The following is a 19891-nucleotide window of genomic DNA, read 5'->3' on the forward strand; positions in this document are numbered from 1 at the left end:
GGACTGAGCTGATTTATAATCAGGAAAACTGAAGTATGCAAATTGCTTGTACATGTAGGTATCTCCTCCGGTGAAGATCTATCACATCACGTATATTTTCCAGTCATGTGTCATGCGGTTGTATTGTTTATATGCCGATTGTTGCTATTTTCTGGCACCTGTTTCATTTTTATGTAAAACAGGCGGTAGCATAGAAAATTATACAGGATCAATGCCAAAGATTTTGAGACCTATTTTAGAGGCTGGTGATAGGCCATTTTGATTGCTCAAGCCTGTAGGGTAAGAAGCAAGTACAAGGGCGAATAAATATAACCAAAAACAAATACTTGCTGCCTTGGCGTACTTGCAATGCACATGCAACACTTTGTTGAGTCTAAAAGTGAACTTACAAAAAATTTTAGTAACTTTTATCAAATATTTTTCTATCATTTGCAATTATTTTTTGATGTGTGAGCTGATCTGACTGCCAGGATGTTTCAAAATTAAAATCAACAAAACTTGATCGCAGTTAAAATGCTCAGATTTGAGCGAATGTGCGATTATGACGAACATAGTAGCACATTGGCAAAGAGACCGACAGAATAGAGACATGTAACACTGCAACTTGAATGTGATAGCAATAACGAGAGACACAGGCAGCCGCACAACTCGTGACATCATTTCATCACATATTTGCTTCAAGGCGTTTTAATCGATGTTAATCTTGAAACATCCTGGCAGTCAGATCACCCTAAACATCACAATCTCAAATGATAGAAAAATATTGATACTTTCTGATAAAATCTACTAAATTTTTGTGTAGGTTCACCTATAAGGACAAGAGTGAAAACAGAACACAGTTGTCTGACTATATTTGTTTAACTGGGCAGCAGCTAACGAAAGCTTTGCATTAATGAGTAGACATGAAATCAGATTGTCACACACGTGAATTGCTCCAAAGAGAAAACAAATTCGAGCGCAATAACCTTTTTGGGCTATAATTTGTTAGTACCACCAAATAGAGAAATTGCGTTTACTGCTGAAAATAGATGGAAGAATTCAAAGTAGTGCAGCTGGTCTTATTCCTGAGATGAAAACTGCCGATAGTCACCAAGTGTTTTAGACGAACAATGGCAGGGATATCGAAACAGACGTGATTCACATTGCCTGCGATTAACATTATGTAATCACTAACGATATTAATACAACAGCTTAAAAACTCACAAAACATTATATTCATTGTATAAAACAACAAATCATTCTTATGAAATTCGTGTATACCAAGTGAGCCATAACAAACTGAAAATTGCAAAAACATTAGACAAGCTTCTTAAAGTTGTACACAACCACTGGCCTTAGCAAAGGTTCTGCTACGTTAGAAGGTAGAAAGGTTTGAAACGCGGCTCCACACTAGCTGATTACATCTGATAATCACGCGCTATAGTATGAACTCACTTTAGACTCTACACCTAGACTTTATAGTAGGCACCATGAACTCCTACTAGAGAACCTGGTTAAAACTAAGGGAAAAAGCATAATTTAATAGAGCCTCGGCCGCCTGCTGAACCTCTAAACAGAGTAGAGCTTCATTGATCCAGTCGTGAGCAAACTGGCGAGGGAGTCCCTGTAGCTGTACCATGCACTTGGTAGCCTCCGCAATGTGACCCATCTTCATGAAATGCTGGGCCTGTATTAACAAATCTTTGGTATCCATCCCCTCAACTCCACCTTCATAAAATTCTTCTACCGTCTCATGCCTTGGCTTGACATCGAAAAGCAATAGTCTGCTGTATAAACGTGACAAATAGGAGAGGAAGAAATGAGTTGAGTTAGGAAAGAGTGCATCTCTCTTACACTCCTTCAACACCCTATTGAAGCGTTTCTCCAATGAGGCCAATGTATAGACGCCCCTCATCAGCGCTGTGTCAGAAAGAGTGCTAACTATCGTCTCGACAAATGCGTCATCTGGTGCTGACTCTAGGAGGTCAGCAATTGCTTCTGATATATCTATGAGCTTCTGTTCACTTTCCTCGACATCACCCACTGCAATGAGACACCGGCCATGAGACAGCTGTCGTATTACACAGTGACTATTTGCAACTATAACTCCATATACACGATAAACCATGGTATACCACACAGCTTTTTAAGTTCCATGTATTATTGAAATGAGATAGAGAAGATTATATATGCTTGGTGGAGACAGCTTGGCACAGGAGCAATCTCATTGAGAGCATGGTTTGAGAGGTGAAATATTTAACAATTTTACCGATAGCACTTACATACTGTACTATTAATTTACATGCTATCAGTGATAAGTAATAGCAGTGCCAAGAATAACCTGAATTGAATGCATATAACCTTCATCGACAGGCTACGAGCGCTGGCAAAATAAAAAATAACGCCATAGGCAAAGAATTTAATACACGATAAACTGCAGTAAGGAGTTTGTCCCATTGTTTATAAAGCCTGAATTTTTCACGCACTGATTGCGCTGGCTTAGGAAAGGTACGTGAACAAGGCTTCAGGTAAAAACACAAGTTTGTTGGCTACAGGTGGTGGTAGCTTAGCTCACCTCGCAGTAAATCACAGAGGCTGATTCAAGAAAATAAGCTTGTTGGCGTTTCGTTGAAAATAACCTTTCATCCATTAAAAATTGCATATATGTAATGGCTTCAGTCAGTTTGGCCTGTTGAGTGGTATTGTATTATTATCACGATGGGCTTTATGAATAGAACCATGGTCAAATTGGCTTGCACATGGCATTTTCTGTTTAAGATTGTTATTGGACAATTCAACTTTGCTCTTTCTAATGGTCTAATCAGATTTCATCTATCTTGTCTTTTAAACCAATTAAATCTTGGAATGCTATGTATCAAAGTTTACAGATTTAAGCGGTGATGAAATCTTTGTTTAGACAGAGTTTATACATTATCTGAGTTTTTTTAAGAACAAAATAAATGCTAAATTTGCGATCAGCAGTATTTTTTACCCCATAAGCAATTTTTTGCCTGATCATACCATTTAAACATCCCGTTGCTATGTGGGTAAACAAACAGTTTATAGAAACGGAGGTAAACTTTTAACTTTATGCATCATTTTTGGAGCTTGATCGTTTGCGTCTATATCGTGTTACCATGCCTTAAAATGGCTGTAACTTTGGTTATAATAAATATATTTCAAAACTTTAAACTGCACTATATTTCTGATATTTTTTTCTATTGATTTCACTAAAAACATGCGTTTCAAAAATTTCCACCTAACAGGCCAAAATAACTGCAGCCATCACAATTATGACGATAGCAGTGCTAGCAGAGGCTCTGAACTGCATTTGCCCACATACAGGATTCTTTTCATTAAAAACATGTTCAATTTGTTCGGATTGATCAGCATTTGGTGGTTAGTTGAAATGTTTTCTACTGCATACTTTGGTCAGCTAAATATGAGCTTGAAGGCGAATGTCTTTCAAAAATGATGAAAACCTGTCAGCAAATGCCACAAGATGTTGTAATGAAATTATAATATTCTCAACAATCTGACTTACCTGGTTCTTCGAGAGTCAGTTTCAAGTACCTAGCACTAGAGACAAGCTTCTGTAGGTCTGTTACAATTTCACTAACATCAGCCTTTTCTAAAAATTTAACAGAACCACCAAATATGTCAAACCGGTTACAACTGAGCAGTAAATAATTCTCAAAGTTAAAACTCTAAATTTTTGGACTCCTGAAGTTTTCTTGTTTGGAAACTAAAATTGACTGTACAGTTGGCAATAATCGGCGCGAATGACTAAGCAGTGAGGAGAACATTTAATGATTGACTGATTGGTTGGAGTATGTTCATTCTTCCAGCAGACATTCTTTCTACGTTAGCAAAATAGACTAAAAAACGTGTAATAATTTTAGTTCAATAGCTTCAACACTTTGAGTTAGCTATTGCTTTTATCCTAAACTGAGACAATTTCCTTTTCCAACAATGTCACGCATACTTAGTTGTAACAAGATCTACAACTAACTTGGGCAAATTAATGACGAGTCGACTTCATAATAAACACACAAATTGAATAAGAACGATTATGCCAGAAACATAAAAGTGGCTATACTAGTTTTAAACAGTTCTATATAATGCAAACCCATCAATCTGTCATCTAGAAACCAACTAATAAACTAAAAATTAGATATCTTGCTGACAGCACCTGACAGCACCAGACAGCACCTGACAGCACCAAGATTTTTAGATAAAAAATTGTTGAGCTCTTTTTGTTTGCTCATCAGTTAAATTAATAAATCTATTGCTCCATTCTTTTTCTTACTTTGTCATTTTGCTACTTTTATATAGATGTTTAAAACACAATTCCATGATAAGATATTTTTGTAGTGATATATGATAGTCTTAGAATATCGGTAAAGTGAAACATTTGATCGGTTATTTATATTTCAAACTTCAAACTGCTGTCGATACAACTAGCTGTTTTTGTGCAGCTTCACCTGTTGCTAAAAAAATATAATTGATTGATCTGAACACTGTAGGCAACTAATAATAAATAAAAATAAATTAATTGAAAGCTTTATAAATCTGTATCAGCAGCCATTTTTGTGGAATAAATTTCTAATAAAATTAAGTTTGCTCCGTGATATGAACATAGCATTATTTAACCATGATCTCTTAATTAGAGAAACATCAATTTTTAAAATGTAAAAGTTTAACAAACACATAGTAAAAGAAAAAGGGAATATGTAAATTCTATTAGCTACCAAATTGGTTGAAATGAGACTCACACAACCAGTCCAGTTGGCACAAAATATGCTACAACCTAATCAGATGTTCTCAACTGAGTATACATGCAGATGTCTCTCAAGTGTTTCAGCATCATCTTCAACAGTTCAGCTGCACGAAGGCACTTCAGACACAAAATATGAGATTATATTAGGGCTGTAGTTATCAACAACTTTAACACAAAATTAATTTTCCGATGAGTACCGAGCAAAATTAGTATTACGACACAAATATTTAGCTAAAGATCATAGCGTAAACTTAAAAACTGCGAAACTTATTTCCCTGAACGGCCAAAAACCATCGAACTAGTATTTAACCCAACTTTTGTTTACTTATCTTTGATTGTATAAACGAACCACTAGTTTGCGGTGATAGAAATGTATAGAGGATTACGTTAAAAGTACTGGATAAGCAACCGCAAAGCCTAATGGTCAGAAAGAATAACAAAAATTAAACGGAGGCGGATAATAGCTGGTTTGCGCAATCAGGGAAGGGCTGAACTACTGAAAACAAGACCTGTCTTGATTATATATAGAAGCAAATATTAACTTTTAATATGTAATCGCTAGCAAAAAAAAAAATCTGGAATACAAAGATAATTAAATGTATTACTCTGAGTGTATACACACACTTAGGAATGGCATACAAACAGAACTCAAAATGTAAATTAACCAGTTTAAGCCATGTCACTGCCCACACAGATTCCATTGCTCACACATGTTCACAGAAGCCTCAGATGAACAACCTAAGTATGGATTTAAAAGAGGTGCTAGCAAACATTCATTTAAAAATGTCTCAGATTCAATGCTAATACACCACACTATATTGGAACTTGTTTAACTCATATGATTGATATGAATACAATTGGACAGCTGCAGTTTGTTTTGCCATGACCTACTTTAAAATTATCAGATAATATTAATGCACCCAGAGCAATATTCTATAAATATATAGAAGCTAACAGCACCTGTGTAAGTAGCTCAATACGTTGCGTATGAGCACCTGCATAAGTATTCACTACAAACCATGTGCATGAGATATCAGTCTGTCCACTTTGTTGAAGGCATCAGTGACACTATTTAGCAACTCTTCTCTCTCTGATGCGACTGTTTCTTCCATCCTCACTTTAAAATTTTCTAGGAGTTGTTTCTCCTGTACTTTCAACATAGCTTCTGCATGGTTTGTTTTTGCAAGTTCTTGTCGCGCGAGTTCTTCTCTAATTTTCTGCTCATCTTGTTTGGCCAACGTAGCGAGCTGCCATAAAAAAATAAACAAAAGATGAGAATAAATAATGAGAATAATAATATATTAATAAATAATTAATATATTACAATAATATAATATAATAATAATGAATACAATGGAGTGATTTTGTCTCAGTTAAAAGTTCTCACGATCCACTAAGTTTCTGAATAAAAAAATATTCTCTCTAAGCCCTGCGAAAAAAACTACCAAAAAACCGTACAATGTATAAGGACATACTAACTCTTAGCAACCACCAAGACTTTTACAACTACTGACTTGTCATTGTGATTTCAAGACAGTACAATCAGCACTGGCCGCGGCATTCACAAATGGGCTGACTCAATGAGCCCTTGTCCATGACATAAATCACATCGATAAAAAGTACGGCGACATAAAATAATAGGCGACACTAGCATTGCTATACGTGTAAAAGGGTTAAATTTATCGCCCCAAACATCTGATGAACTAGTCGAAAAATATAGCGCCACCCTTTATTTGAACGCCATCTCTAATTAAACGCCACTATAAAAAAAGGGTTGAAAAATAGAGCGCCATGGCGTTTAAATAGAGGTTTTACAGTATCTTCAGCTCCACTCATTAGATATAGACAAAAATCTTAATTTTGGTTGTAGTGGAGCTCTTTTTCTTTGAGATTTTACGATTAGATTTTACAATACTTCACGTAGATTTGGCCTGATTTATATAATTTTATTTGTTCAAACACGCAAAACAGTTTGAATGAAATGATGTTATGTTATTTTGGATAAAAAATCTAAATGCAATAATATGCCAGCACAAAACATACATGTACATGTACTGTACGTTATATTATTGTTGTATTATTATAATTGTTTAAATTAACTACGATGTATGCAAATACAACAGCACCACCATTTACCAGCCAGATGAAAATAGTGGCCTAATGTCGGATAGCCACTTCTTAACTTTTCCATTATTAATGTCATCGTAATCCAATGTTGCTGGCTGAGGCAATTGACACCGGTGCAATTCAAGATAAAAATTGGAGTTCCGTATGCATCATGGTGGCGGCTCATCATTGATAGTTCACAAAAGTTGTGTAACACAAAATATACTACAATGTACACAGGTGCTGTGGTTGTATCCATGACCATGCTGTGATTATTATGGTTCGAGCTTCCTAATTCTGAGTTTGATAGATTTCGACTGCAGCATTTTATACACTGAGTGATTGTATCTTTGATTCTAAACCTGAAGACTTGCCAACAGTTTTGTTTATTGCATTATGAAGTGATTGATAGTCTGAATATGCAACTACCTGTATATAAAATGGTATATTTTTGCCATTTAATAGCCTTTCATGCTTAATAAATTAATCCAGCTTTCAAAACAGTGAGCTAGATCTAAATATGGCTAGATCTGTGGTGACTGCCAGGGTGTTCAACACAAATATCTCTGAACGTCACAAATAGCTTGGCAGTTATAGCTGGCATAATATTTTTGTGGGCGAAATGTTTATAGCCGTCGTCATGATGATCTCATGGCTACATGTTTGCCATCTATTGCAGCAAAAGCTTGAGGATGCCCCGAGTTTTTCTAAAATCTCAGCAATACAACAAGATCCTCCACAAGAGCAGGAAGATGCCTGTGGCTTGCATACCACTTTACCAATCCTTTAGAAACTTTCATGGTACATCATTACACTGACTGCCACCAAAGAGGTCTCCAGTTATCCTACTCTCATAGCATGAAACCAGTATTATCATTGGGATGCATAGGCATTTAAATGATTGAATTGTATCCACTCCGATTGCTAGATTGTTCAGGGTGATATCAGGTGAAATCTCACATTCCAGCTCATCAACTAGATGGTACAGCAATCAAAGTGTTCTCTCCACCTCCAGTTCTCTTTATCCTACCCTTTCAGAAGGATTTCATCAAATCGGTTACCGCTTCCCATCTAAAAACATTAACAAGTAAAAAGTACAACAGCAGCATATACGATCAGCAACCAAGTAGAAATTCTGAAAACCAAACGGAATTAGAGATATGAGAGATTGAAAAACATTACAATCAAGGATGGCAGTTACCAACTCTTGATTATGTTGCTTCTTGTCTAAATTCAATGAAGTAGCTATTTTGTAAGAATCTTACCTTTTTCCATGTTAAGGACAAGTTCCATGAATACAAAGCTCTCATAAAAGCTATATGTCTTTTTAAGGCAGCTAACAATAAGAGAAAATGAATGATAAATGACAAAACTGAACGAATAAAGAAAAACATTTACACCGCTTACACCGCCCCCTCCACATCCCCAGGTGTTCATAACTAGTCGCCTAACATTAGCCGCCCCAACTTGCAACTAGTGAATACAGGCCTGGCTTATAGATTGTTTAAAGTTGGCGCCTAAATAATAGAATGTTTATTGCAAATACCTATAGCACCTGACCAGTTGGCATGTCAGTCTAGATAACTGCAGTACAGTGCGCCCTCAATTTACCATGACCCTGTTATACGATTTTTTTGCGTTACAATGTGAAACACAATGTTTTTTCACCCTTGCCATATGACATTTTTTCGCCATACGATATCAACAACAACTTCTCCCGAAATTCATGTTTGGCAGTCGGTATGCTAAATACATCGAAACAACAAAGATGCCAATATTCCATTCGCTGAAATCCCTACCACAACGCATGAAAGAAATACCATGCTCGCTCGCTCGCTCCCTCTCTCAGTTTAATGTTCAACGTTATTCGTTATATGGTATAGTAAAAACGAAACCAGAAACAGATCGGTGATACAATTTTAGCCGATGACAAAGTTGAAGTTTAGCTTTAGTAAAATACATACTAAAACTTAGCTTTAAGTGTGTTTAGTAAGCTAAATTCAGTGAAGTTAAATTCAAAGTTTTTGTTATACGTCTGCCTCGAAGGTAACAACTCCCTACGGTACGTACTGCGCATAGTACATTGTAATGTTGCATTTTATTGCAGATCATCCACTAAATCACTAAAGTTACCGTAGGCAACTATAATAGTTACTAAAGTTAACAGACTATTTTGTTACTAATTTTTAATATCTACAGTACGTATAGGGCCTATATAATTTTGATGAATTTTACCGGTGGATGGTTACATTAAATAATTACTATAGGTTTCTATACTTCTCTATTCGACATTTGCACCTTACGACGCCAACACTGGAACGAATTAAAATCGTATGATGAGGGTTCACTGTATATATCTCATTGGTACTGATTATATATACCCCATTGGTACTGTCCATTTTGCCTTTGCATAACAATTTGAATTTCAAATGATTTTTAAAAATTGATTAGCACCAGTATACCAGTGAATGATGACAACAAAAATATTGCTAGTAATCCAATCACAATTATTTGAGCAGATTGGCTAAACCTTTGATAAGCCAATAAGAACCTTTGACAAGTCACAAATGGCTATATCTATCAGCTGCTGTCACAAGCCTGTGGCGAATAAAAGCAGCGTAACCAGAGAATATATACATGTATGTCAGGTTCTTTAAAAGAAATAGAAATACTAATCAATAGCCAATGAATGTAGCCCATAAATATAATCTGTAGTTATGTTTCATTATAAAATATTTTGTAATGAATAATTTAAAAGTTCTCAGAATAATAAAGATGTTTACAAGTGAAATTTGTTAATCACAAAAGTTTCTAAGCTTTGAATTAAAAACTCCCCACATTTTGCAATTAGCTCGGAATTATGGACTATATCAATGAGATGTCACAAAAATTACGCTATTTTAAATTCTACAAGATGGTGATCTTTTGAAAAAGTATAAACTCAATAGCAACTAAATATCAATGTATCCAGTTCTCTATTAACAGTCTTACAAGAAGACAGCAAGAATTTTGCAAGAATTTAGGGTGATCTCAGAGAGACATAAAGATATTGTAACTATAATCATCCTGGTTTTTCTTTTACTAAGTGTATTTCCATGTTTCAACTGAAATTCTTTAGCTACACTGAGCTTACTGATGAGGTAACTGGCAGCACGCTCAATTCTAGACGATTTGTATATATGGTAACAACAACCATCAATTTTAGACTGTGATCACAATGAAATGCTGCATTGTGTAAGATTAAAATACAAGATACAGCGATCTTCTAACAAAAAAGAATGGTGTAGCATATTACGTTCCAGCCTGTAGTATTATCACTTCCGGATGCCTACTGAAGAGGAGCGTATTGTCTTCTATTAAGCAGGATGGTAAAATTTTTTATGTACAATCGATGAGCTCACGAGTACTGGATAGGGTGTGTTACGGCGGCCAATATTAATCCCACGAGCGTTTGTATGTTCACCTTTCTCTGCGGCTGATTAAAAAGGCAATCTAGTCTTAACATCGCCAAGCTATCTCGATATTTTTTGCTGAATTACCGCTGAATAAGCAAATCCGTTAGAGAAATCCTCGGATAAAAACTTGCTAACAATGAGAAGTCAAAGACTTCAAACAGTCTCAGCACATTAGTATTGTTGAGCAATAACACGCGATGCAGGTGATTGCTGTCATGCGCCTGACCAGCTCTAATCTATGGCTTGTTTACTCTATTTGAGAGACAGGGTGTGTCTATTAATCTTTACAAACGTGGACTCGCTTCAGGTGCAGACAAATATTTGCAAAGACGATTAAAAACTCGAGAACAAAACTTATTTCCACAACCGGCTATGCCAACGATACGGAGAGTCAACAGCGTTCAAAAAATTAAACATAATTTTGGGTATAAAACGCAAAATTTAACAGAAATTTAAAATTCTGTAATATGGAGTAATCATTACAGAGCATTTGATCCGTATAACTGGTGTGGAGTTTATCTCAGAGGCCCCATGACATTTCACTTAGACTTTAATGTACAAGAGCACACAAACCTGCATGTTCTACATCCTTCGAGTCATCATACATAGGAAACACGAGAAGGCATCATACAGTCTAATATTTTACTTCCTTTGATATTGAACAAATCAGAACTTGATCACACAATAGAGATGATTTTGCTTCAAAGACTAAACAAAAATTTAGAACTTAAACTGCCTTGCGATAAGCTAAGAAAGCTAATCTGCTGTCGACTGATGCTCTCTATTTCTCGCTATATGTAGTATTCAGCTGGTAGCCTATGATATGTTTATGAAGTTAAAAGCGACAAAAATAAATGTGTTTGATAAGCTTTATTCATACAATCTTTGATAGGATTCTTGTATTAGCATTAAAACACACAAGCCATTTCCACACTAATTCTACACAAAAATCGTTGCTGTGGATATATGTACAGCAGTATGTTACCTAGCCTGAAATTCTTTATCAATATTGATAGAGTATATATGATAAATTCAGAGCACATTATATGTTATCCACCTTTTTAATATACATGATAAGCTATATAATAATGTTAGAATACTTAAACAATAAGTTCTCTAGTCTTGAAATATATTAAAATTATTTACATTATATTGTGATGGAGAAAGGATCCTGGAATTAAAAAAAATCCCATCTGATTTATGGTACGTTTACAAGGAATGTACTTGGATACTCGACCACTAGCAAAGCCCTTAATGTACGATTAATTAAGAAAGTCGTACACCATATGGTATGGAGCAAGCCAGGTACATGTAGATGATATAGAGCTATTCCTATTTCACACCTCAACTGGTGGCTATTGCAATAAAGTAACATCCTTCTTTTGCTTTTTCTTTGGTTACCCAGAAGCCCAGTCTTTCTATCATAGGACTGTCAAAAAGCTATCTTAGAAGCTCGAGTAACACTGATCTTTTCGCATATGGAGTGAGCAACTAAGCGATATGCTTGTTCTGGTCTGCACCTGATGGTAAGGCAGTTCAAATGTGACAGATTTTCTTCTCATATAGCTCGATAGTGTAGGCCAATCTGGGTGGCTTTCAAACAATTCATTTGATGAAAGCATATTTTTTCTAAATACAGTAGGCCAAATATAACGTATACCTCCTATAAAATAAATTCCATACAACGTAAAAAGTTTTTGCTTCGCACTACGAAAAAAAATTTCATACAACATAAAGTGCCAAGTAGGGGCAACTTCTCAATTTCGATTTGAATGGTAACATATCTCGCTGCAGTTTTAAGAGAAACACCGACGATATATTTTATCTATTATATATACAACTTCCATGACATTTTCGTTTGTCGTGATACATCGTCAGATGTGTCGACAAAACAGAGAATAGGATAGCCGCGCAGTTGTTCATAAATACAAAGGCGATTGATTGGTGCAGATGTTACAGCGTCGGGCTAACAATTTGAATGTTATGAGTTGGGAGTATCACCGAAAGTTATCTTTGATCCTAACCTTTACCTCTGGATACAAATAGGTGAAGAACAGGTAGACATCGCTCTTTTCATAGTAGAACATATATTTTTGTTTTGCTTTATTGTATACATATAAAATATTTGTTATTAATTTTACTTTCCAGAATAGACTTTGCTGTCTAAAAAAAGAACTAATTGCTGTAAATGGACGTCGAATATGTGCATTCCTATCAACTTATTGTAAAATTACCGCAACCATGGTCTATAAAACCAGTGAAATTGATCAGAAAAAGGAGACAAGTTGTTGATGCAAACTAATAATATTAAAGTTACGATGCAGACAACAAATTATGAAGTTAATTTTAGTTTTTTTCTTTTTGTATGGCCAAAGAGGTAAGTTTGGAAAAGGCTTGGAACGGATTAGTCAATTTACTGTACACGTATTTTACTGTTCGTATAACATAAAATCCTTATAACGTAAACGTTCCTGGAACGGATTATTTACTTTGTAGGAGCTTCTACTATTTATATTAAGCTATTTCCAATAAAGACTGAGATTTATCTAGTTTTGAACTATTATGAATATTTGCTTATATATTTAACTGCGTCAGTTCTCAATGATTCCAGGAATCTTAATGTTGAATTACAGCTGTGCAAATACATTTATTTTTTATTGACAGCATATCATGTTGTTACAAGGGCCACTCTGGGCGACCCAGGTTAGAGAGAACCCCAGAGCTCATCATATGAGAAGAAAGGTGTCCTGAAACTCTCCATGATCAAGCTGCCAGCTAGATCACAGCAAAGCAGGAACTTCACCAGTAGGTTATATGAGAAAAAAAATGGATTCATGTAAAAAAAAGTAGTATGCACCATTGTTTCAAGCTATTGACAATGCCATACACCAAACTTCGGTAAAAGGTTATTACCAACACTATCAGAACTTTTACATGTACTTGACTAATGAGATCAGTCCGAAACATACTAACATGCAACATACAGCGTATACTGCATTAAAAGTTCAAGTATGAATTGTATGGTCAACTAGACGTGTTATTCATGTGGTGATGCTTCATGTAAGATTACTCGAATTTCATGGATCACCCGAGATCTGGTGTTTGGAACATCCCTGGATGGTCCAGGAACCACTATCCATGACGACAATGAGAATGACAAAAGTTCGATACATTAGGAGATATATAAAATACAGCCGCAAGCGGTCTTCGCACCGGCGAAAATTAACATAAACTAGATCGATACAATTGGATTGACACGGTTTAGAAGATCCAGTCTTGTCAAAAAACTTGTCCATGAACAGAGGTCAGCTCTGAAAGAGTGACCTCACTGTGCCAAAAACAGTCATAACATCAAAAGTGAAGATCTGGCTACAATTTGTAGACACTGTTGAGCTGTTAAGCTTTAAAATTTTTTGATAAACGATAAAATTGAAACATTATGGAGAAAAATAAAAGCTTAGATTTTTAGACCCCACTTCATACCCCCGATCTTGACTTACCGTTTGCAAGACTACTACAGAGATTACTTTGATGCTTACCAATGCACAGAATGAGAAGTCATGTTTCGGATTAAAAACTGCGCTGCTCTTGCGAAGCGCCACGAACAAGCTAACACGTATCACAACTTTACATTTCTGCCAGATCGATATTTTAGACGATCGAACAAATTTGTCATGAAAACTGATTTCATGTAACCATGGCAACTGCATGGCTGTTTACAGTATGCTCATACTTTGTATTTTAAATTTTATTGAGATGACCATATCACAATTAATCTTTACCGTGCAACCTGTTAAAATATTAACTTGACCCTGATTATGTTTATAGTATATCAAATTGCATACATATGATAATTTATTTTTATTGCCTCCGCCCATCTTCTGTTGATTAACATGAAGCCCTAAGAGAAAACTTAAGTCAGCGTTTCAGATCCTCTTTGTGGTACAATGTGGGTTTTTTAAGGATTTATGACAGATGTACATATGTTGTTTTACATTATCCTTATTTTCTACTGTGAAAAGTGAATTTTTGAAAGCAGATTCAAGTATAAAAAATTGATCAGAAACTTTGGAAATAATAAAATATATGTATGTAAATGTGATGTTCTTAAGCAGAAAAGACCCAAAAATATTTACAAAAGAAATCATAGCAGAACCTTAACATAGATGAAACCTTGACCTCAAGCACATTTGCAATTGTACAGGAAGACTAATTGATGTAAACGAATTGTCTCGAGAGGGTGTCAAAGGCTGAAGCAAAGACACTTTGCAAAAAATTTAGTAATTGTCATAAGCGGAAACTCAGGCTGAAAATTGATCGATGTAACCCTGCCTTTACACAAACCATCGGACAAAGGGCATGCCAAAGAAAGCAAACCTAAATTTAGATTCGGCATTTTCCAGAAGATGGAAACATTACTTCTCTGTCACACTTTAACAATCCTAACAAAAGGAAACGTTTGAGATAGATTATGTTTTTATAAACCTTCATCCTTGTTTTGTTATCAGGTGCCAATGTCCTTAACAGGTCACGAAGCCGATGACCACTAAACCAAACATTTCATCTCTTTGAAATGTAAACTTTGGATGCTAATGGGAGAGTGGACATTGACCAGGCAAACACTGCGAATATTGTCTTGCAATCATTCCACTACTCTGTAGTACTTGCGGGTACTATGAGGCCCATTTGCATGACATCAAATAGATACCTTAAGCCTGGTTCCCATATACGCCGCAAGCACCGGCGACAGCACCGCAGGGCTATCAGCGGTGAAATGTGAACCTACACGCCGAATGCCGCCGGTAGTTGGCAGTGGTCAACGCAAGAGTTCAGCGCTGTTCAACTTTCGGAAAGAGCCGCAAGCAAAACGTCAAAATGCACTGTACAGGTGAAGGTCAGCACTTTCGAGACGGCCCGGCTAGCGGCCATTTTTATGTGATCACCAGCGACGCAGCTTTATGTGAACATTAGCCGCCGAGCCTAGCGCCGCAAGTGTTTTGCTGCGCGGGATTACCGCCGGGGTCTTGCATTCGATATGGGGACCAGGCTTTAGTTCTTGTATAGAATTAATTATCTAGCATTTTAGTTATAATATTTTTGCTTCTTTTACCATATTTACACAACTTATGCTGATAATACTTGGACAAAGTGATGAGTATCAATATTACAACACATAAAAGTGTATAGAAGACCGGTGCGCCATTTGCGCACCGGTCTTTCGAATGAGTGAAATAAATATGTATTATAAATTACTCCATTTTACACGTGATATAGTTTATATTAACTTAATTTATAAGTTTTATGCTTTATTTTAATTGCTACTAACTTTTCTGTTTTTAGTTTTAATGTTTCAATAAATTTTGGACGTCATATGTTGAAAATTACTTTTTATGTTGAAATAAAATATTCGTTCAAATTTTGTCATATCGAAAGGTTTACCCATCAAGGTTGAACTTTATGGGATTTATCATTTGTAACATCAATGCAGTCATCTCCCTTGCCACTGACAAATCGCAAATGGTAAATGATGCACCGGTCTTCGATAGAAGTGCTCTGAGTATCAGGCTTAGCACAAGTAACCATGTACTACATGGTATAGAGTATAGAATTCACCTACATAGCAAAATACATGCACATGGTTAGTTGATGGACTGCCAAAACATAGTGTTGAGTATCCAGGACTTGTTGTAGAGCTCGGTCTAATCTACCCGAGTCTAACTGATAGAGGGAAGATAATTCTATAATAGCTACATTATGATTTTTTATACCTCTATTTGGGAAGAGTTATTGTGCATTCAGATTTGAGGTATGCGTAGGGAGTGCAGATACATGTATGGCAGCCGTATTCCAGTCACATACCTTTAGCAGTTGTTGACGGATCGGATCGTGTTATTTTGGTGCTGATACTGGTTCATAATAGGAAATGAAGACCTTGTCATTAAACATGAACTCGCACAGAATTCTCATTGATTTTATCAGAAAGCATCGGTATGTTTCTATCATTTGTGATTGTTTATGATGTTTGAGGTGATCTGACCGCCAGGATGTTTTAAGATTAACATCACCAAAACTGCATTGCGGTTAAAACGCTCAAATCAGGCGAAAGCTCGATTATGACGTCTGTAGTTTTAAAAAAAACTGACAGAACAGAGACGGATAACGCTGCAAATTGAACGCAATAGCCGACATCAAATATGGCAGCAATAGCAACTACATTGTAGTCGTGTCATTTTGCACATTTTTTGGGCGCTTTAACTGCAATCAAGTTTTGCCAATTTTAATCTTGAAACATTATGGCAGTCAGATCACTTCAAACACCAAAAAAAATCTTAAATGGTTACAAAATACCGATACTTTCCGATAAAATCGACTAAGATTTTGTGTAAGTTTATCATTAGTTCTAAGATTCCAGTACATATTGAAAGGCGATGTGAGGCAAAGAGCCACTCGTAAATAGATTAGTGTAGGCATACCCTAGGACACTTATGTATTCGCCTCATCTAACTTTCGCGTTTTCGCTGAGTCATCCTCTCGCGAAAATTTCATGTGCGAAACTAAACTATTATAACGAACGAGCGAAAACGCGAAATTGAATAGCTTTGTTCATTGATAGTCCAAGAAATAAATGGCAGCAAGCGATCAAATTGCATTATCAATCTCACCTACACCATTCTACCTGCAGTTTACAATTACAAACTAGCCCGAAATTGAAATTTTTTTCTTATCGGTAAACTGAACCTGAGGAATCTAATTATGTTTGTTCCACTGCATTTATTTTCACATCACTATATTTTCGCACCATCAGAGCTGCGAAATTAAGTTGCAGCGAAATTTTACTCTGTTTGCTACTCACTAAACTAAATACTAGCGAAATATAAGTGTTCTAGGGTAAATATTTAAAGGAGAATATCTGTAGCACGCAGTTCTATTCAAGCCGTGATAATATTTTTTATCCTACAAGCACACTAACAAATTGCTGACAGTTTTATGTTTGTGTTATTAGCTTTGCCCTGTGGGGGCTCTTACATTGTTCGGGCACCAACGACATACATACTTACAGTAATGACTTCTTAGGATAGGTAATGGACCTGAGGGCAATGAGCTTTTGATTGGCAGGTGCTTCGCTGGTCTCCTCATTTCCTCTGACTGTTTGCTAATGTGTAAGTTATATAGTGCAGCCGGTTTACTGAGTCGTCTTGTAAGTTGGCTGGAGCTGCGTGTCAGCCAATATTCAAACAGATTTTTTGAAAATTTCCAAACACATTTGAGACATTTTTAGTCAGATACAAATGAAAAATATGCTTAACTGCAGTTTGAACTTACTAAATTTGCAAACGGTTTTCCGGTTGCGACAAACTAACAGAGTAGATCAAGTGCCGTTCAATTTTTTCACGCAGAACAAGCTAGTGCGCGCCTTCAAACATTACAAATGAAAAATGTGTTTGCATGCGTAATAGATCGACAGCGTAGATCGGTCAATGTGCTCGTCGGGAGGCGAATTGTCAGTTAAAAAAACTGGCCGAAAGCTAAAAACAAATTATCGGTTAGTGTGTATGCATCTACTTCTAGATGACATTTCAACAATTTACTGCATGGCTGAAAAAACACCTTGACTTGTTTATGCTTTCATACCCAACATAGAATGCATATATCAGCAAAACAGCAAACAGAGAAAAATATCTTGCCCAAGATCTTAGTAGCAAGTTGATGATCAATAGTTGCTGCTATAAACTTTGGAGTAACAAGCAGCTGATCAATTACTATATATTAATTCTACGAAACAGTAAATCATAGACTCAGCAAGACAGAACTCCTGCTAAACACACACCCGTCGGATTACAACTTTATGTGACAAAAGAAATCCAATGGCGTGTATGCATAGCTACCGCCAGGGTGTGGACATGAAAATTAATGAAAATCAAATTAAAAAAGATTAGGTACCTAAAAAGCGTTAAGAAAAAGAGTAATGTTTTTGTGTAATATATGAGATGAATCAACTGAGGAAATGAAGAAATGAGGGGCAAAAAATTGGGGGATTAACATGAAGATATTTTTTCTAATTGGATGCATGGAGGTGAAAACTAACGCCGATGTATATTGCTGTGTGGGACGGCGATAATAGTGTTGGCTAGCAATGACCACAAACAAGGAAAAAAACAACGAATGCAATAATTATAATCAGCAACACAAAAGTACAAATTAAAATGACTGATTCAGAACACTGATGTGCCATTTTCCTGACCCCAAGCTTTGCAAGTGAATGGATAATAAGTAAATGAAGACTGATAAGTACCTCTTTCAGAAGTTCTTGTTCGTAGCGTTGTCTCTGTCTGTCCAGCTCATCTCTAAGGTTCACCAGATTGTCAGCCTGCATAGCCTCTGTCTGCTTCTCCATGGCTGCCTAACCAAATAATAAAATATAATGTGACAGCGCGATTGTGTAGAAGTCCAACATACCATACTTGGACGCAGGCGGCCTTGCATTTTGATTATATCTGCCTGTTGGCAAGAAGTTACACAACGATTCATCTAGCGATATGAGTTTGAATTTTTCCAAATGACAGATTTTTCAAAACCACATGTTTGCACAATTTCTTTGTATTTATATGACAATTTTTACGTTTCCAAAAGCAAAAGGTTTTAATGTAACACACTGGATGTAGACGAGCATAAAAAAATTACAGAATGTAGACTATAATTGCATATTTTTCTGACTTTTGGGAGAACAAGGTTTCCTCTTTATACCGCCATAAAGAGCTATGATAGCGTAGAAGCCATTTTTATGGTTATCTGAAAAAGGAAAGAAAACAAAAAAATAAGAGAGCTTGAAAGAGCTACATAAAACTAACATTCTTTTATAAATACAAAATCTCTTCACGATTTTAACTCTCTTGCTGCCGAAAGTCAGACTCAACTTTTGCTACAATTCTACTAGAACTTCAGTTCTTATATATTAATAAAGCACCCGTTGAATTACTGCCTCCAACTACATATATATTAATAAAGCACCTAGCTGTTGAATTACTGCCTCCAACTACATATATATTAATAAAGCACCTAGCCGTTGAATTACTGCCTACAACTACATATATATTAATAAAGCACCTAGCCGTTGAATTACTGCCTCCAACTACATATATATTAATAAAGCACCTAGCCGTTGAATTACTGCCTCCAACTACATATATATTAATAAAGCACCTAGCCGTTGAATTACTGCCTCCAACTACATATATATTAATAAAGCACCTAGCCGTTGAATTACTGCCTCCAACTACATATATATTAATAAAGCACCTAGCCGTTGAATTACTGCCTCCGACTACATATATATTAATAAAGCACCTAGCCGTTGAATTACTGCCTCCAACTACATATATATTAATAAAGCACCTAGCTGTTGAATTACTGCCTCCAACTACATATATATTAATAAAGCACCTAGCCGTTGAATTACTGCCTCCAACTACATATATATTAATAAAGCACCTAGCCGTTGAATTACTGCCTCCAACTACATATATATTAATAAAGCACCTAGCTGTTGAATTACTGCCTCCAACTACATATA

General features: G+C 35.9%; 1 protein-coding gene across 1 annotated transcript in view; it reads right to left on the reverse strand.

Annotated features, from left to right (window-relative positions):
* Positions 1-833: 833 nt before the first annotated feature.
* The window catches only part of LOC137403658 (MICOS complex subunit Mic60-like), a 65255-nt gene continuing 46197 nt past the window's right edge, over positions 834-19891 (reverse strand). The window contains exons 10-13 of the mRNA XM_068089646.1: positions 18614-18721; positions 5778-6006; positions 3524-3610; positions 834-2022 (exon numbers count right to left, since the gene is read on the reverse strand). Coding sequence (XP_067945747.1) covers positions 1481-2022; positions 3524-3610; positions 5778-6006; positions 18614-18721 — 966 coding nt within the window. The 3' untranslated portion in view covers positions 834-1480. The remainder of the gene's footprint in view (positions 2023-3523; positions 3611-5777; positions 6007-18613; positions 18722-19891) is intronic.

Source organism: Watersipora subatra, chromosome 1, assembly GCF_963576615.1.
Source record: "Watersipora subatra chromosome 1, tzWatSuba1.1, whole genome shotgun sequence".
NCBI classification, from domain to species: domain Eukaryota; kingdom Metazoa; phylum Bryozoa; class Gymnolaemata; order Cheilostomatida; family Watersiporidae; genus Watersipora; species Watersipora subatra.